Here is a 20,470-nt window from a genome sequence, read left to right as displayed (position 1 = left end):
TACCTTATCGGCGTTTTATTACACAAGTTGTGAAGAATAGACCAAAAGAACCCAATGCATCTGCTATTATGATATCTTGACAGACAGTATTGTGAGCTAGCTAGCCATGTTTGTTCCAATCCACTTGCTAATCTAGTTGGCTAGCTAGCTAGTACAGCAGCGTCGTTGAGCGAGTATCGCCGTGGCAGTGAGATCTGATTGGATACCTTGACCGTGTGGAGGGCTGCAGACACGGGGACTCGGAAGACCCCCGGCCAAACGGACTCCGAGAGCGGAGAGAAGGGGCCCCGTTTGACGGCGAGCGGGGAGGAGAGCGTACGTGCTCGGCTATAGCGCAGTCGAGGCGTTGAGCTGCCGAGATAGCTGCCACACAGAACCAAGCGAGAGTTCCTCACATTTCGTCAATTGTGATCCGGGGAAGGAACCGGGCAGAGACCTCATGAATGGAAATCGGAACCAGTACAGGTACATTTCAGCTGTCAGTCAGTGCTTCTTATTAGGCTACTGCTCTTTTTAGGATGTTGCAGCTTGTCAATTCCGATATTTCAACACAAGCATGAAGTGAACATTATGATAAAAAAAATGTATACTTTTGATGACCGATAATAATGTTTATACATTATTGGTCCTTATTATTCACACTAGAGGTACCAGCAGGTATTTGAGCTGCCGTGGATACGTCATTCGGCGTAGGCATGCATGTTTCGGGCAGTTGGGGGTTAATACCAAATGTTACAGGTGTGTTTGACAGCTACCGGTAAATCAATGAAGGACCACCAGGTGCTATTTGTTTAAGTGGAGCAAGGGAGTTTCTAACCAGCTGTCTCTTGCCAAGGTGTGAGTCACAGTTGAAACGGTGTCATTGAATTTCTATCCGTCTCTCTACACACCATGTCAGACACCCATTGTCTTTCAAGAAGTGTTGTGAAGCTAAATATACCCATGTCATTGTCTGGTACTTCACCCAGGAGTTATGACTCCTCAACTTTCTCGGTATCCTCCCCTGAGGACTGGGTATTACTCATAGAAAAGCCTGTGTGGTTGGGAACAGGATGCTGTTAGGCAGCCCTTGACATCACCATACCAAGATTGGCAGGGTAACCTGGTGTGACAGATCGAGGTCAGTGCAGAAGTCAGTGACGCCCCCCACTAACCCACAACTGAATTAGACATGTGCCGCACACACTTCATGTTGAGGTCAGGGGAGTTTAGGCAAAGACACTCTCCATACTTGTAAAGTATACGTATTGGTAATATAATCATGATTGAACTTCAGTTCTCTTGCCAAGCCCACAAGGAACCATCCAGATCCTACACCCTAATGTAGGCCAAGCCTAACCCCCCCTTTGCACTTCACAACGACAGTTAAACAGTTTAATAGTTTGCTTTGTCTAGGTTGTAATGGAAGCTTTTCACTTGTGCAATGACACTCTAGTCGCAGGTACTTCTGAACACCCAGTGTGACATGTGATATGGCAGAGCCCGGCCTATTGAGTCCCCCCCAAGAGAAGGACCCCCCGGTAGCTGACCTCCAGTGCTTCTCAGGTGGGAGAGTTCACAAGGGTGATCACAAGGGTAACTGAACGGGAGGTGTTTTCCATCAGTTGCATGCTTACCTAATGGTTAACAGACAAGACAGATCGTGTGTGTGTGTGTTCGTTCTCTCTCTCAGTGAATGATTGAAAGCGGGCCTCAGTCAGGAGCTAAATTATATGGCGTGAGAAAATGGAAATTGATTGCGTGGCCTGCTTATTAACGAACAGCCACTCTTCATACCAGCGGTCGTCTGGCCAGCATGTGTGCAGATTGAAAAGCAATGATGCTGAGATTAGTGTCGCATGGATATAAGGAGATGGGATTTTAGTAGAACATTACAATGTAATTAAATTGGCTGTAGTCTGTATGAGAAGTCTGGAGGCTTGGACATGCTGTCAAATGGCTTGTCTCATCCTTGGCAGCTCTGTCAAGAGGCTACAGTATGATGTTTGGCTGACATACATTATCCATAGGCCTACCTTTAGATAAGAGCGTGTGTGTTATTAGGATGGCTTTAGTTGTCAGTTGGAGTTTTGGGTTAGGGTAACCCAGCACACTTAATAGTGCATGAGTGCCCAGGTGCTTCCTGTAATGGATATGCTGCCGACAGCGCCCATGGTATATTACACACACACACACACACACACACTGTCTCTCTCTCTCTCTCTCTCTCTCACACACACACACACACACACACAGGGTTTACCGAAAGACAAAGGGGTATCACAGACTACGTAGGCTGGCTTGTTCTGCCTTCACACTAAGTAACTAAGTATGATTGACAACAGGTAGAGGTGGGAGGTAAGAGTCAGATGACGTACGGCACTTTGATACGAGTAGCCATGTTTGAGTAAGGTGGTTATAATCCTGCTTGAAAAGCTGTCAATTGACTTCCTGGCCTTTGTCCAATTGACCTTCTGATGTCTCCCTGTCCTCCTTACTCTAGTTCTTCCCGCTTTCCTTTTTCTTATTTTTTTTTTTGCTTCACCCCCCACCACGTTTCCTTGTGGGATGTTGGATAGTTGTGTGTGTGTGTGGGGGGGGGGGGGGGTGCCACGCCGCGGGGAGTGTTGGTTGGGGTTGATTTGCAGTCTCTCTCTACATCAAGCTCATTCAACCCACCCTCAACAATGGCCCCCCCCCACTCCCCTTCTCCAGCCACGCATATGGACACGGCGTAGTGAGGCAGGTTTCTATGGAGAGTGCACTTTGCTATTGCTTTTTGGCTCATTGTGACGGTGGGAGTTGCCGCCACTTTATTTGTAAAGAAAGGCGGGAACCCCCCCCCCCCCCTTTCTCTCTTTGATTTTTCAAATCTGTGTCCCTGAGAAGCCGGGGCCTATTCTGTGCTGTTTAGGGGCGCCCGCCGAGACACATTCCACTGTGCGCAGTCGAAGTTATGTTGTGGATCTTCACACACATGCAGCTTTGTGGTTCATCACTTATGCCATGAGCATGTGTTCCTCTTAGGGATCTACACATCGCAACCTTGTGGCCTTTGAAAGGAATGTTATTTTTGTTTCGTCCCCTAACTAGTTTGAATTACGACAGCCCCGTGTTTGTGTGCTACATTGAGAGGCTGCTCTGTCTGTCAGTCTGCACATGTTGCCTGAGTGTGGGTGGGCTTTGTGAGGGGGAGAGGCAGAGAAAGAACGAGAGAGCGGAAGATGGAGTGAGGAGGGCGGGAGAGGAGTGGAGGGGGAGGAGAGGAGTGAGGCAGTAGGAGGAGGAGGGGGGCAGAGGAGTGAGGCGTGAGGCAGTAGGAGGAGGAGGAGGAGGAGGAGGAGGAGGGGGGGGGGAGAGGCGAGGCGTGAGGCAGTAGGAGGGCCCTCTGGAGTGGGCTGTCAGGCTGGGGGGGGTGATGTGGAGGTGCCGGGGTCTCCTCTCCCCTTCCATTCCGGAGGTCTGTTTTTAGGGGATACACAGAGGGGCACAGTGCAAAGGGGGGGGGCGGGGGGCCTTCATGAGAGGAGTGTCATAGGGGTAAAGAACTGGGGGAAACAGACAGAGCCTGACCTCATTGTTGAAGGCAGGTAAAATAATCCAGAAAAAGTGTATTTATTATTATGCGTACCCCTGAGGCCTTGATTGGCTGGCAGCAGGCATGTTTTACTGCATCACTCACTGCCCCCCCCTAAGCACTACTACCCCAGTCCAGAAGCCCCCCCACCCCCTTCCTAACCGCAGTCGGAGGGGTCTCCCTGACTATAAACATGTTGTAACGTGCCCTCCCCGCTGCCTTCTCCTCCATGTTCCAACCATGCTCGATCCGTGTGCTTGGACAGAGGGCTCCATTTAACCTAACCCTGTGGAGTTCCCAGTCAGGCTAACAGAGCTAGCTCATTCATCGTGTGTGTGTGTGTGTGTGTGTGTGTGTGTGTGTGTGTGTGTGTGTGTGTGTGTGTGTGTGTGTGTGTGTGTGTGTGTGTGTGTGTGTGTGTGTGTGTGTGTGTGTGTGTGTGTGTCCGTCCATCCATACTGCTGAAAACTGGCTACTCTGTCTTATTGAGGACTGCTGATGCTCTCACTCCACACACCGGAGAGCAACCTTATGTTGGGAATACACTGTACATTTACGTTTACATTTGTGGCATTTAGCAGATGCCTTTATCCAAAGCGACTTACAACAAATACATTTGTTTAAGTAAGTGAATAATCTATCCAATGAGCGACTGTACGATTTTCAAAAAACGCTTAGTGGCGTAGTACACGTAATCGCGAGGTTCCTGGTTCGATTCCGACCCTCGACCTATCTTGCATGTCATCCCTCCTCTCTCTCTCTCTCCCATCCTTCCTGTCAATCTCTACTGTCTCTATCCCAATAAAGCAGAAATGCCCTAAAAACATATTTAAAAAAACGAAACAAAAAAACCCCTGTATTCCCAGCATTAGTCTGTAACACTACCACAGTGTTCCAGCACCAGCTTTGGTTGTGAGTGGGAATGTTTTCCTGCCAGAGGTCTTCTTCTTCCCCAGGGTATTTCATGTTGTGACTCCCCCCCCCCACCACCCCCCCCCCTCTGGTCAGCCTATGTTTTGCTGTGGAGAGTGGCGGCTGCCCCCATGGGTGTCAGAGGACCCCTGAGGTTGACGAGGAGGGGCAGGATACAGGCTGGGTGACACACGAGTCCCTCCCACCCCGCAGCACTCGCCCTGTCACCGTGTGTGTGTGTGTGTGTGTGTGTGTGTCTGGGCTCTGCCTGCTGTGACTGACGCCATTGTGCCCCGCCACTGAACACTCGCCCTGTTCCCACAACCCAGGCCTCTCCGGATTAGACACACAACAGCTGTATTGTGAGTGTGTGTGTGTGTGTGGGCCTGCGCCGCTTGCGTCTGTGTGTGCACTCATTGGCAAGCACAGCGAGAGAGAGAGAGAGAGAGCGCCCAGAGTTGGTACACAGTGTAGTGGAGACTGGTGTAGCTTTGTAGATGGCCACTGGTAAGAAATCCAGGGAGGTAGTCTCTCTCTCTCTCTCTCTCTCTCTCAACCAGTTTTTCATCCTTCTTTTTCATCACTCTTTCATCAGCCAGCCTGTGTGCGTCAAGCTGGAATGAAGGCAGCTACGGTCATAAATGCTAACTGCATTAGCCCCTAAGCCAACCTTGCAAATGAATGCAATAAAGAAAGCGGATCCACTTTGGCTGCGTTTTCATAACATTTGCTACAGGTTGACTACTACGATTTCCATTGTCGAAGGTCACTCCTCCTGACCGACGTTGCCGCCAGTCTTGAGCTACAACACTGACACTGTTTTGTCTCTTTCTGCCAGGGTTGCTCATACCGCCTCCGTTACTGAACCGTGGGGTTTGTAGTCCATAATGTGAAGTTCACAGGGTCAGGAAACGAGACGGGAGTTGAAAGACCGAGGGAGGACCCACATCTGTGTGTTTGCAAAACATGCCCTTCCTGTAATCATATGTCAGTGTATACACACACACACACACACACACACACAACCCCCACGGTCCTTTAGAGTAAATGCGTGAGGCGGAGGCTTCCTTGAACCTGCTTACTCTCACCACTCAGTGACGCATGCCACAAGCCTTTGAAGCCTCCACATCACGGGCTTCTGAGTGTCACTGCCTGCAGTCTCCTAATCTGTCTCCCGGCAGAGCACAGACCACGGTGTTCCAGCACAGCTGTGCTGCTTACTGAACAGGGTGCACAATCACAGCTACACCTCACTCGTTTGTGTGTTTTGTGGCCTACTGTTGCATTGCTAGCATCATGGAATTTGTGTGATCCATCTGCCAATCAGTTGTGTGTGTGTGTGTAGGAGCTGTGTGTATGTGTGTGTGTGTGTGTGTGTCCTGCAGACAGTGCTGCTGTCTGGTACTGTACTTGCCTTATATGGGCAGTGGCTGTAGGTGACCTGAGGACAGTGCCAGCTTGGGGCCTGCAAAGCTGGGCTGAAGCTTTTTGTCTGTCTCAAACAGCCTAGAAGGGGAGAGACAGTTGTAGGGCCATGTGTGCTTGGCACACCAGTGCCAGTGCCTGAATAGGCTGCAGTTCATTCGACATGCTAGGACGGTAGCCCGTTAGCCTCCGAAATTTCCACAGCCGAGTGCATATCAAAACATTTCTTTGAGAGAGAGAGCAATACCCAGGGGTTTTCTGTAATGACAGGAAGCTTAGAAATGCGGAGCCGGCGTTCCTGCTAACTGATATTTTTCAGGCCAAGTTGTCCTGATGCCCTGTTTAGATGCCTCTGTGTATTTTTCTTATTCGGTTGACGTACGAGCAGAGTACGAGAGAGGTCCTTCTGACAGCTGCTATGACGCTGGCTGTGTTCTCTCTTTTTAATGGGTTTCTTTTTGCGTTCTATTTTGCACTCTCCTTTTCTCTCTCTGAAGCCTTGGTGTGCTTTGCCGTATGGTGGAATGACGCTGCACTCGAGTGTATGCGCGGTTGTGCTGTGTGTGTGTGTGCGTGTGTCTGTGTCTAAGAGCGCGTAAGGAGAGCTGTTTTCATAAAGAAATAAACAAGTGGGTGGACGTTCGGGGGAGAATGCCTGGCTCTGAGTGCAGGACGCTCGTGTGTTTTTGTGTCCTTGTACTTGGCCGAGTGACTCATGCAGCACAGAGGCCAGCACAATATGTGAGGGCTGCCTGCCTGCCTGCGAGGCGGATGAAAGCAAGAAAACCCCACCGCCCCTGCCCACTCGACTCCACCACTCCCCAGTCCTCCTCCTCCTCTTCCTACTCCTCCGTCTCCACCCTCATCACTCACCCACCCACATCACAGGAAAAGCTCTATGTATCAGAGAAGGCCCATGTCTGAGTGTTCGTGTTTCTGGCAGTATGTGTAAGCCCATCGTGTGGGTGTGCGTGTGTGTGTGCGCGTGTGAGCAATACTCAGAGCCCTGTCCCACCAGTCTCCCCAAGGCCCCCTGGCTAATTTCCATCACAAAAAGGCACAAAAACAGGCAGAGTGTGTGCGGGGGACCCCGTGGCTAGGACTCAACACTCTCCCATATCAGTCCTTGACTGCTGTCATTGTATCCAGCGGAGGTCTGTACTCAACAGATATAATATCGATATGCACACTCGGAGCAACCCGCAACCTTCACCGCTGTGTCAGCCATCCAAGGCCCACCGCCGGAGCAACAGAAGGGAGCGGGAGAGAACACTTTCTCTCCCAATACAGAGCCATAAACAAACATGGTTGCTCATGCAACTGCCTCATGTAGCTGGCAGCACCTGTGAGAAGGCCTCTGTTGTGTTATTTTTTTTTAATATTCTGTTCCCCCGCAGGGCTGCCGTAAGCGAACGCCTACACATGCAGGCCTATGACTCAAATCCACAGATGAATCACTCTCAGGCTGACACTGATTTATCAATGACACATATGGGCAAGTTTTTGGTGGGGAGTACAAGAGCTAGCCTGAGGGGAAAGTGTGTGGGTTTAATTGGTAAAGAGACTACAGTTGGATTTTGGAGAGTTGAACGGGGCCAGGCTGAGGAGGAGGAGGAGGAGGACACAGTATGAGAAAAGATGATCAACAATAAACAAGTCTGTCTCCTCGCATCAAAACTTTGAGCGTTGCGTAATAGTTCGGAGACGGATATATATCTGGAGCTCCGGCAAAACAATAGAGTGCTGGCGGGTTTCCACAATGGTGCTGCCACGGCAACGTGGTTGTTTCAGAGGCTGCGTTTGATTTCAGAGGCAAGCCTCGGCAGACCCAAAATAGCACCGGGGTGAGTGTATGAGTGCATATTAGGTTCAGTTGAACAGAACTTGATTTCTCTGGATTAAAGTGACTCATGTGTAAGACATCTTGCATCTGGGGGTAGCTGTGTGTGTGTGTGTGTGTGTGTGTGTGATGCATACACCCACACACACACACACACACACGTTGCTGGGATCTTTCGCTAGTGCTTACCACCTATTTCATCATGAAACCGTTACATTCCCCCCCACAGTTTCTCTCACCATCTCTGTACCTTCTTCAGATGTTCCTGCAGACTGTTAAGGCGAAAAATGTTTTTAATGCAGATTAAAACATTTTTCTCCTGTCCATCTCCCTTGTTTTCCTCCCCTTCCCCCTTCCCTGGCCCGTAGGAGCCGTTGGGGCCCAGTCCCTGTTCACCGTGCCGCGGCGCCCTGGATATGGCACCATGGGGAAGCCCATCAAGCTGCTGGCCAACTGCTTCCAGGTGGAGATCCCCAAGATGGACGTCTACCTGTACGAGGTGGACATCAAGCCTGAGAAGTGCCCGCGCCGCGTCAACAGGTAGGGCGATGATGATGATGATGATGATGGTTAATGTTTGTCTCAAAACTGTGTTTGCGTTCCTATGTGGGGGTGCGAGCTCATTCGGCGGGGACTGTTTTTGTCCCTGTTGTGCAGGGAGGTGGTGGACTCCATGGTGCAGCACTTCAAGGTGACCATCTTTGGGGATCGCAGGCCAGTCTACGATGGGAAGAGGAGCCTGTACACAGCCAACCCACTGCCTGTGGCTACCGCAGGGGTAAGATAAACACACACACACACACACACACACACACAGTTCCCAATCTCCCCCGTTGCCTGAGTCTAACCAGAGATGTTCTGCATTCAGGAGATAATCAAGTGAGTGGCCTAGCATGTGTTTTTTGCGAGAGAAGGGGAAGATGGCGCCAGTCCCACGTGGGGATTACATTTCTGACCACTTACCACGCTGTAATAGATTAGCGTTACTGACAGATTGATGGGACCAGTCACCAACCTGTCTAAAAAACAAACAAACTGTGTTTTGTTCTCTGTTTGTAAGCAAACACCCAAAAGGCGTCTGTAATGCGGCTTACTTTGAAAGAGGCTTTGGTCTAACCCATCTCCGTCTGATCTGCTCCTCCAGGTGGATCTGGACGTCACTCTGCCGGGGGAGGGGGGCAAGGACCGGCCCTTTAAAGTCAGCATCAAGTTTGTGTCTCTGGTGAGCTGGCACATGCTGCATGAGGTTCTGACTGGTCGCAGCATGCCTGAGCCTCTGGAGCTGGACAAGCCCATCAGCACCAACCCAGTACACGCCGTGGACGTGGTGCTGAGACACCTCCCCTCTATGAAGTGAGTCGACGCCACCCTGGTGGCCAAAATCTGGGAAGTAACTTGTTGAATGCACACTAAATTGGGACTTCATGCCTGGTACTGAAGAGCAGTGGGGTCAAAAGTTCTGGTATTAATACTTGGTTATTGATTCAACAGCTTATTATTATTATTATTATTATGTGTGAAGGTTATAACCACTCATGGGTATTTCCAGTTGTGAGTCATTTGGTGGTCGAACATGAATTGAAGACTGACTCAATCCAGGAAAAACCTCAATGAGGTGATTTCTCGATAGTTGGTGAATCAGTCATCAATCATCATCAAGACTATTCAATGAAGACTCTGTTGCCCCTAATGCCACATTGACGCAAGGGGGCTGGGATGTGATCTCAGGCACACTCATGCCGCTGTTCTTACTTAACGTGAGCACAACATGGTTGTGACACCAGCACCATGGCGATAATCCCAAAGGAAATCAAGCGGATAGTTAGTTTACAGCCCTTACACCACACCTGACCTCAAAGTATCACCCGCACAAAAAACAATATCCAGACCAGCGTGGAAACCAATATTGCGGGCTTGACATCTGCCGTCAGGTTATGTTTGCTGTACTGTAGCTTCAGACTGTTGCACTGGCATTGACAGATTGTCGGGCTATACTGATGTGACATGTGGCTCTACTGGCGTATGTTGAGATGTCGATAAGGCCGTGCTGTGTTGCCATTCTCCCATTTCATTGGTGCCTAAATTGAAAAATGGGTTGGTGTCACACTGTGCAAACAGCTATCGACCTACTTTTTGAACTAGGTTGTGCAAACTAACCTCCCAATTATCCTATCTTTGTGCCTTGTTCCCTCCCCCCACACTCTCTCTCTCTCTCTCCCTCTCCTTCCTCTCTGCTCTCTCTCTCTCTTTTCTTATCACCCTCTCTCTCTTGCCCCCCTCTCCTCCCTTTTTTACCCCTCTCTCTCTCTGACTTCCTCCTTTTTCTCTCTTCCTACCCTCTCTCCTGTTCCCCTCCCTCCCCTCCTCCAGGTACACTCCGGTGGGGCGCTCCTTCTTCTCGGCCCCAGAGGGCTATGACCATCCCCTGGGCGGAGGGAGGGAAGTGTGGTTCGGCTTCCACCAGTCTGTACGGCCGGCCATGTGGAAGATGATGCTCAACATCGATGGTGAGTGAGCACAAAGCGGATTACCTGACCCCTATTCCTTACCTTTACCATTAGGGGAATGAACAAATATCTGACATCAAAGAGCAGGAGGAGCAGCCCTCTACTCGCTTACTCTCGTGGGTGCTAGAAAGGGCGCTGTGCCACGTGCAGTCACCAGGCGGGGTTAGAGAGCAGGGCTCTGCTGATAGGTAGGTAGGTGGGTGGGTGAGGGAGACGGAGGGAGGGGTGTCTTTGAGGAAGGTGGATTGGGGGGAGCTCTGGCTGTGTGGGAACTGCCTAGGCGGTTGCTGTGGCAACGGAGGGCAGCTTTTCTCTGCATGAGGGGTGGGTGGTGCAGGGGTCGGGAGGGGCACTGTGTGTTGGGAGCATTTTAGGGGGCCGCCTTTGTTTGGGGAGAGCTTGAGGGTTGTCTGAGTGCCCTCTCCCTCGCTGTCTGTTGGGTGTTTTTTCCCGCTCTCTCCCACTGGCAAACCAATTGGCCCTCCACTAGCGCCTCCCCCGCTCGCCACCAAAGGGCACAGAAAGTCCAACCGCCCGCAAATGATTCACTCTTGTCTTGTTTTTTTTCGATTTGCCATTGTCCGTCCGAGGAACAAGATGAAAAGCTCTGTGCGAAAAGAGCGGGAAAGCAAATGGGCGCCAAGGACCAGACTGTTGTTGTTGTACCTCACAGCATGCTGTTAACCACTCATCAACATGGAGGATTCTGCCACGTTCGATCAGACACTGACTAAAACAAATGTGGCGGACATGTTAGGGCTGACGTCATTTCCAGGAGATGGCGATAAGCCCTCGCGTCCCTCGGGACGGTGACAGTCACCTGCGCTCTTTGTCTCTCCCACTTCCTCACCCACGGATGTGTGCTTGGACTGTCATCACCATCACAGTCCGCTGTCCCAGTGGGCGGCGTCGTCACGGCAGAATCAGCCAAGCAGCATCTGTTGCTGCCCTGGTCTCATCCCGAGCGAGGCATGTGGAGAAGTAATTAGGGTCCTCTTCATCTCTACGCCAGCTCCCTGCTCACCGTACATAAAACCAGGGAGAACCTTGGAGCCTCCCTCGTTTGAAATGTTTAACGTTTTTTTTGTTTTTATAATTTATGTGTAATAGTCTATCCTTCTGTAGTAACAATGGGGGGGGGTCAGAGAGACTCCCCAGAGCAGGAGAGTTATGTGGACAGAAACCCTTAAGCTAACCTTGAGCTTCTGGCTATGAAACAGGCTTTGTGCCTGTAAAACATGCTTCATACTGTAGCCGTTACTGGCGGGCTATATTCAGGCAGAACTGTTCTTGATTTTGGGCATTTTGCGATTTCCTCCAACTGAAGCAAAGCTTGGGAGTGTGATTTTGAGGATGGTGCATTTTGTTATGAACAGTCACGTTGATTGTGTTTGATGGTCTCTGCGCTCCCTCTGTCCTGCAGTGTCGGCCACGGCCTTCTACAAAGCCCAGCCAGTGATCCAGTTCATGTGTGAGGTCCTGGACATCCACAACATCGACGAGCAGCCGCGCCCCCTCACAGACTCCCACCGGGTCAAATTCACCAAAGAAATTAAAGGTGTGTGTGTGCGTGCGTGTGTGTGTGATATAACAGAGAGAGAGAGTGTGTGTGACATAACAGAATGTGTGTGTGTCAATGCACACACATGCATGCTACTCCCATATGAAGTGTCTTAGTGCTTTGTCCCTCTCCAGGTCTGAAGGTGGAGGTGACGCACTGTGGAACCATGCGGAGGAAGTACCGCGTGTGCAACGTGACCCGCCGGCCTGCCAGCCACCAAACGTGAGTCAGCCTCCGAGGAGGTGTCAGGGGGTCAGACAGGCTAAGGAGAGGGGAGGGGTGGGCTTGGGTTAAGAGGGGGGGGTCAGAGAGGCTAAAGAGAGGGGGGAGGAAGGATGGCCTTAAGAGGATAGAATCACCACCACAGCCGCGAAGTGTCTGACTCATCGGACAGGCAAGATGCTGCTTTATGCAGCTGCTTATCTGCTGCTACAGTTATGTTTTTTTTTTTCATGTATGCCAATTCTTTCATGTATCTTTTGAGTACAGTGAGGTTGTTTTTATATCATTACTAAGGTCTAAACTAGAACGTGAGTCATACACAAGCTACTAATAATCCTGACTTTGATGTCATGGCAACCTAAACCAAAACTAGTTTACCAGCCATACCTTCTGAAATCTAGAATAATCAAATCTCTCAAAGCCGTATACCAACTCTACCAGCGTATGTGAAATGGCAGCCAAGTAAAACAAAACAAATCCAGCATACAACTGCTCCCAAAACTGATATTATCAACCACATAGACTGACAAGCCTATAGAGCCCAGCTCCCTTCTGTTTGCAAATATGTTTTTTAAATATTATTATTATTATTTAGGATTTACACATACACAATAACAGATAAAGGACAAAATGAAAAGAAAGCCTCCCCTAAAACGTAATAGAATAATAATAAAACATGTTTTTGAAAAATATATATAAAATATATATATATAATATTAATAATAACATTTAACAAAACGTCACGTTATTGTTGGCTAGTGTAAAACGTTGGCGAGTCTAACCCAGTGTCGTTATATAGCCCTTATCCTTTCATCTCCCTGTTCTCCTCAGGTTCCCTCTGCAGTTGGAGAACGGTCAGACGGTGGAGCGTACAGTGGCTCAGTACTTCAGGGAGAAGTACAGCCTGCAGCTGAAGTACCCCCACCTGCCCTGCCTACAGGTGGGCCAGGAGCAGAAGCACACCTACCTGCCCCTGGAGGTGAGAGCCAGTCTTCGAAGCTACTACGCTGACGCAGTGTGTGTGTATTACATTGTGCTGCGATACCCTCCTTATCTTCTCGGTGTGAGAGATCATGGTGACGTAATGATTTGTTTCCCTGCAGGTGTGTAACATTGTAGCAGGGCAGCGGTGCATCAAGAAACTGACAGATAATCAGACCTCCACCATGATCAAAGCCACGGCTCGCTCTGCACCTGACAGGCAGGAGGAGATCAGCCGACTGGTGAGTTGCGTGGCCGACTGGCTTGAGGCCAAACTGCTCACATTCATACACACTGGTGCATACTGTCCCCTGTGGCTGTTCTGTGTATGCCATAACATTGTTATGAAGGTCCCAGGTGTGTCAATCTCAGATGTTGAGTCATTAGCACTCAAAGCTAGTCTTGGACCGCGGATGCTGAGTTTAAGATCAAATTGGGGTTAACTCGGGTCAGTGAAATGCCAGAGGAGATGGAAAGAGCTGGCTTGTGTTAGTGCTTGCCCTTGTCGTACGATGGCCATCACCTGCTCCCTGCCTGGTGTTGTCTGGACCGGCTAGCGCTGTCGCTAGCACTGCTACAGCCATTAGCCACCATCAGGCGATAACAGTTCACTTAGGCACCGCCGTTGTAACCTTATCAAACCGACTCCTCGTCTGCATCTCGGAATTAAATGAGTTGTGCCGATAGGGATGTTGCCATCGGCAGGGAATGGTTGATATTTAATTTGGAGGCAGAGAGCTGTGATTTAACAACTTAAATGGAGTGTGGGTGGCAAAGCTGAAAACGAGAGGTGTAGAAGGACAAAACAAAAGGACAAACTCAGACGGTCCTTTGGAACACGCTCAACAAAGGTTATTTTAGTACATTGCGCAAGGCAGAATGCCACAGTTGGACGAGGCTACATCTGAGCAGAGTTTGTTGCTGCGTCTAAAAACATGTTGACCCACCCAAGCTAACTTTTCTGATCCGTAGATTATTTTCTTGTCTGGTCTTCCACTATTTTTATGGTATCCATAAGATAAGGAAGATTTGTAATTTTGTTGAGCTGTCCCCCAAAACACACAACTGTCATGCATAGAAACTCTGATTGTGAAGAAACCAGACATTTTCCTAAAACCTGCCATTCCCTTCTCTCTCTCTCTCTCTCTCTCTCTCCCCTCCCCCCTCCGTCTCTTGCCCTCCCCCAGGTGCGCAGTGCCAACTACGAGGCGGACCCCTTCGTGCAGGAGTTCCAGTTTAAGGTCCGCGACGAGATGGCCCATGTGACGGGGCGCGTGCTGCCCGCCCCCATGCTGCAATACGGCGGCAGGGTGAGCTCAGAGCACTTTATGGTACCCTTCTTTTAAATCACACCCATCTCTTTGTTTGTTTGTTTGTTTGTTTGACATGCAGCCCTCTCTCCTCAGAGGGATTAACCTCCTTGCTTTGGTTTGGACTTGATTGGATCTGTCTGTTGTTTTGTTTGTTTTAGTTTTTTTTACAGCTTGTGTGAATTAACATATTACTAGAACATGTTGATGCTGACGATTAGTGACCAAATGTCAAGCTCGCGTGAGATGGCACTGTTGATGCTTTGTGTTGGTTAGATCCTATTTTTGCTAGTTGTTCTTCTTCAGTGTGCATTTCACATTGATTTGAAAAGTAGCCCTCAAAGGAAATCTAGTTTGATGTCAAGGTTAGGGAATATCGGTGCTTCCAGGCAGTGTTAATTTTAGATGCTGAAGCATCCTTTGAGGAATTTTGAAACGCTTCAACTAGGCTACATGTTCTATGTTGAAAACGTGCCTTGTTTAGATTAGAATGGACGTATCTATTTTGCCGTCTCCCATTGTTTCTGTTGTTAAAGTGTGGACCTGCCTGATTGCCAGACTTGTCTGCATGACTGTCGAATCTGTACAGCAATTGTCCTATGTGTCTTCATTTTGCTTGTTGCGTGCGTGCGTGCGCGTACGTGCGTGTGTGTGTGTGTGTGGTCACACCGCGCAGCAGATCAACCCTGTGTGTCGTTGTACTGTAGAACCGGACCGTGGCAACGCCCAGCCATGGGGTGTGGGACATGAGAGGGAAACAGTTCCACACAGGGGTGGAGATCAAGATGTGGGCCATCGCCTGCTTCGCCACGCAGAGACAATGTCGCGAGGAGATCCTCAAGTGAGAACCGTTTGTCCTCACGTCTTCTACCCCTCACTCTTGCCCTTTGCTAAACTACAGAGGGCAGTTTTTAATAGTTGCCCCAAGGATAGGAAACCCTCCCTGAAAAAGATACTATGTTAGATAGATAGATGGTGGTTTTTGAATAAAGACCTTGTAAACTTCTAATGTACCTGCCTTAAAGAGAGATACCACCCCAAAATCAAAATGTGTCTGATGCTTTCATACCTGAAAGGTAGACTAATGATAATATAAATCCATCCACCATCGGTTGTGTAGACCCACTAAAGAATGGCATGGGTCCTGGACTCATTCGACTATCTACGGGCTACCTTTTAAGGTCTGAGAACATCTGACAAATGTTGTTTTTTTGTGGTGGAATATCTCTTTTAAATTCCACACAGTGAGCCCAAAGGATCTGGTTATTTGGACTAAACCCAACGCTTACCATTATTCTTCCTTCACATTCCCTTCCCCCCTCCCTCTCTGTAGGGGTTTCACAGACCAGCTGCGCAAGATCTCCAAGGATGCTGGGATGCCGATCCAGGGCCAGCCGTGTTTCTGTAAATACGCCCAGGGAGCGGACAGTGTGGAGCCCATGTTCAGACACCTGAAGAACACCTACTCTGGGCTGCAGCTCATCATCGTCATCCTGCCGGGCAAGACCCCCGTCTATGGTAAGAGTGACCTCAACCTCGGTATTGGCTTGGAAAACCGTCTGAAATGCCGACCTAATAATGTTGTTGAGGTAATGGTTTGTGCAGGATTTATTTTCCTATAAAGAGTGACCTCAGTCTCACTGAATTAGCTGTCATAAATCGTGGTGTGATTCCCATACTAAAATGTATTCTTCTCTTTGAAAAGATACTGTTTCTAATATTGTTGCTGTCTCTTTGATAAGAAACATGTAGCGCAGAGTAACAGACACATCTATGATACAATACCTCTACCTAAGTTTGTATGGTACAGTACGTGATTGTTGACTCTCATTGGCCCCTCTAGCGGAGGTGAAGCGGGTGGGAGACACTCTCCTAGGAATGGCCACTCAGTGTGTCCAGGTGAAGAACGTGGTGAAGACGTCCCCCCAGACCCTCTCCAACCTCTGCCTCAAGATCAACGTCAAGCTGGGCGGCATCAACAACATCCTGGTGCCTCACCAACGGTCAGTACCCCCCCCCCCCCCCCCCCCCCCATCACCTGTCTTGTATAATGTACACAATATAGCCTAGATATGGTTTTGACCTTTATTCCCCCGCTTCCAGACCCTCAGTGTTCCAACAGCCAGTCATCTTCCTGGGGGCAGACGTGACGCATCCCCCAGCTGGAGATGGGAAGAAGCCCTCCATAGCAGCAGTAAATTACTACTCTCATAATCGCCACTGCCTTCAAATTGTATGCACTTCAGCTAACCTTAACCGGAGCAGGCATGGCTTGTTTTATAACTCACCATTGACTCCCTCCATCTTTCCTCTTTTTTCCTCTTTGGTCCTTCCATTTTCTCTCTCTCTCTCTCTCTCCCCCATCCCTCCATCCACCTCTCTCTCCAGGTGGTAGGCAGTATGGATGCCCACCCCAGTCGCTACTGTGCCACAGTGAGGGTCCAGAGGCCCAGACAGGAGGTGATCCAGGACCTGGCCTCTATGGTGCGAGAGCTGCTGATCCAATTCTACAAGTCCACGCGCTACAAACCCACCAGGATCATCTTCTACAGGGACGGGGTCTCGGAGGGCCAGTTCAGACAGGTGAGCTCACACTAAGAAGTCTTAGTCTCTCTCTCTGTCTCTCTCTCTCTCTCTCTGTCTCTCTCTCTCTCTCTCTCTCTCTCTCTCTCTCTCTCTCTCTCTCTCCCCTAATTGGGTATGTTAGAAACTACAGGGATGGAGGTTTTCTCATCTCCACCTAAGGAACGTACTGTAAGCAAATAGGCCCTTCTATTAGCATAAATGAGGCATCTAGGTCTGGCTGCCTTTCCTTTGGAAAATCCCCAAACAAAGAGCTAATTGCCATAACATGGCTGTAACCAAAGTATTTGCATACCTCTCTACATGTCAGTGGTTCAAGCCTATAGAAAATGAAATATCACAGCCTACAGTGTAAGTATTTGTAGGTTGGACCCCATAGAGATGCATAGAGTAGGCTCCTGCTATCTTTCCCATTTAACTAGGGTGGGACTTCCTATGAGTTTGGATGGAAGGAGCCAACACATGGTCTTCTTCAATAGGTTTATCTATAGATTGTAAAAGGCTTTCAAGTGCATGACACCATCTACTGGTGCCAATAAATGACTGACCTGAGACACTGAAGCTGGGTGAACACTCCAGCACAGCAGGTGGCAGTGAATCACCATAATTTATGGTCACTGAAATCACAGAAGATTAAGAAAGTTGACTTCATAGTGCTCCCCATATAATCTCTAGTTTATTTAGGGGAGTGCGCCCTCTAGTGTTCCTAACTTTGTGTTTGACTCTCTCTCTCTCTCTCTCTCTCTCTCTCTCTCCCTCTCTCTCTCTTTCTCTCTCTCTCTCTCTCTCTCTCTCTCTCTCTCCCCCCCGTCCCAAGGTGCTGTACTATGAGCTGCTGGCCATCCGGGAGGCCTGTATCAGCCTGGAGAAGGAGTATCAGCCGGGCATCACCTACATCGTGGTCCAGAAACGCCACCACACACGCCTCTTCTGTGCCGACCGCAACGAGAGGGTGAGTCCATTAACCCCCACCCGCGATGGCTTAATCACCCCAACGTGATCCTAACGGACCAGGGTGGAACAGTGTGTTATGGCGTTCAGTGCTTATTGCTTCGCGTTCTTTTTCTTTTTTTTTCTTTTCTTTTTTTTTCTAAATTTCCTCTCTGCTTGTTAACTACTCAAAATGGTCCTTCTAATTACCCCTTTGTCAATGGCCCTGCTCTCTCCCTCACCCATGTAATTATATTAGATTATAGCATTAGGTCTTGACTGAGAGGCTCTGGAGTGGAACTCAAGGCCCGAGTGGAGAGCAGGGCTCTTGATGTAATAACCTTGTTTACAGTGTGCACGTCTGGACAGCTCTACTCTCCAGGCCATTATTCTTTTTAATTTGTTTGAATGGAATGTGGAATGTGCCGAACACTCTGGCCATGGAGTGTGATTACACTCGCCAACATAACAACCCAACAAGTGATTGAACCCACTACAATCTCTCCGTTTGTTGAATTCTTGCCATCATTAAATGAGTTCTTTGTCCAATTAAAGATAAGTGTTATGGAACCTTTGTCACTGATTCTCAGATTTTGAATTGAATGTTGGCTACGGTTCGTGATACGACGCTAATCTATTTCTTATCTCATCAGACCACACAGTCCTTAGTTTAAGGCTAACAAACTTTTGCTAAATAAGACAATTCACTTCTCTGTCAGGTTGGACGGAGCGGAAACATTCCTGCTGGCACAACTGTGGACACGGACATCACGCATCCCTACGAGTTTGACTTTTACCTCTGCAGTCACGCTGGAATACAGGTACAGCCCTGCACCCACCATCTGTTCCCCAAGCCTGGCTCTGCTGTTCACTCTCCTCCCATGAAATTGGTTTAGAGGTCTCCAGAATGTCTGCAGTGGACATTTAAGGGGCATTGTGTTTTTGGTAGTCATAGTCATAACTACCCAGTTTTTCTTGATCTGAAAACAATAAAAAAATAATAAAAAAAACACTTTTCCCAGAATGTTGATTTTTGTCTCCTTTTGACCTCATTTTGAGTGTATTTGTGTTGTATAACCTAACTCTCCCCCCTCCCAGGGCACAAGTCGCCCCTCCCACTACCACGTCCTGTGGGATGACAACTGCTTCACGGCCGATGAGTTCCAGCTGCTCACCTACCAGCTGTGCCACACCTACGTACGCTGCACCCGCTCCGTCTCCATCCCTGCGCCAGCCTACTATGCCCACCTGGTGGCCTTCCGTGCCCGCTACCATCTGGTGGACAAGGAACACGACAGGTGAGACAGAGGGAGGGGGGGGGATTAATCTACAACCCCGAAAAAAACCAGTATGATCTGATCTTTCCTCTGTTTTTTTTGTTCCTTTTAACTCTAGATTTCATCTTTTATGTGTTTTCATTCCTTATGCTTTATCTTTTATATCAATATGAAACACTTTATTCAGCGGGTGTTTGTTGGGGAAGTATCTTGAATGTGAACTGAACGTGAAGCTCAACCTCTTTGGGGGGGGGGGGGGGGGGGGGGACATTACAGATTTTTTTCATGACAGAATTTTGAACCTTCTCTCTCTCTCCTTTCTCCTCTCCCCCAGTGCGGAGGGCAGCCATGTCTCTGGGCAGAGTAATGGTCGGGACCCCCAGGCTCTGGCCAAGGCTGTGCAGATTCACCACGACACCCTGAGGACCATGTACTTCGCCTGAGCAACACCACCCCAAACCACCACCACCACCCTTTACGCACACGCATGAACGCACGCACATACATACATACATACATACATACATACATACATACATACATACATACGGCTCATACATACCTAACATACGCCTCACACACACACCCTGCCTGCCAGTCAAGGAGGGTCAGTCTCCGCAGTCCCCACACCCAGTCGATCCGGACCTGACACTGTGCACAGGGAGGCGAGGGGGGGGCGGGGCCGGAGGGAGGGAGCCCCACCCCCCCCTTACACTGGACTGAGGATGCAAACGCTGCTTTACAACAAGAGGGGAACTCAGCACTATTATGCAATATTAAACCAGCCAACCGCTTTTCTTGGGCATCCCCAACTCCTCCCATCCACCCCTCTTCCCCAGTACCTCCCGTCTCTGGTCCAGAGGGAGGTTGTTGTTGTTGTTTTATATTCCGGATGTCGTGTTGTCGTGTTGACGTTCTCTAGTGCAATCTGCAAAATCTCTCCCTTCGTCGTCATCATGCCTTTTACCTCAACTCAGTTTTTAACGGCAGCACTTTTTCAGTTTGCTCTGTTTTTTTCTGATTAGTTTATTATTTTATTTTTTTCAAAAGGTTAAGGAGGAGGAAAGGAAAAGAATGATGAGTTTGTGATTATTTCCGAGGTAAAAGCTTCAGTTCAGTGTAGGGATCTGTTTTGGTGCAGACTTATCAAGGGCCAGTTTGCCACTGAACTTTTTATTTTGTTTTCCTTTCTCCTCCATCGTTTTTTAGCCAATGGTGACTTAACAAAAAGTGTAAAGCGTGTCAATCGACCAACTATGTGTACGACACAAAACCAAGCTTTTATTGTGAGCACAGTGCCACCCTTAGGCTGAAAGGTGTAAGTGCTCCCCTACGGTTAAAACCTACCCGGGGAATTCTGCTTATC

At 49.1% G+C, this 20,470-nt stretch overlaps 1 protein-coding gene across 1 annotated transcript; it reads left to right on the top strand.

Annotated features, from left to right (window-relative positions):
- Positions 1 to 421: 421 nt before the first annotated feature.
- ago3a (argonaute RISC catalytic component 3a) lies at positions 422 to 19,547 on the top strand (the record flags this gene model as incomplete). Its single annotated transcript, XM_083678990.1, has 19 exons — positions 422 to 465; positions 8,102 to 8,273; positions 8,391 to 8,511; positions 8,878 to 9,086; positions 10,104 to 10,240; positions 11,664 to 11,798; positions 11,936 to 12,023; positions 12,855 to 13,002; positions 13,127 to 13,246; positions 14,192 to 14,335; positions 15,022 to 15,155; positions 15,648 to 15,832; positions 16,158 to 16,317; positions 16,418 to 16,508; positions 16,703 to 16,897; positions 17,715 to 17,849; positions 18,547 to 18,648; positions 18,926 to 19,125; positions 19,439 to 19,547. The coding sequence occupies exons 1-19, from the start codon at positions 444 to 446 to the stop codon at positions 19,545 to 19,547; spliced, it is 2,607 nt and encodes an 868-aa protein (XP_083535116.1). The 5' UTR covers positions 422 to 443.
- Between the last annotated feature and the right edge of the window lie 923 nt (positions 19,548 to 20,470).

The sequence above is a fragment of the Argentina silus genome (assembly GCF_951799395.1).
Source record: "Argentina silus genome assembly, chromosome: 10".
In the NCBI taxonomy this organism is placed as follows: domain Eukaryota; kingdom Metazoa; phylum Chordata; class Actinopteri; order Argentiniformes; family Argentinidae; genus Argentina; species Argentina silus.
This window is presented reverse-complemented; position numbering and strand designations above follow the sequence as displayed.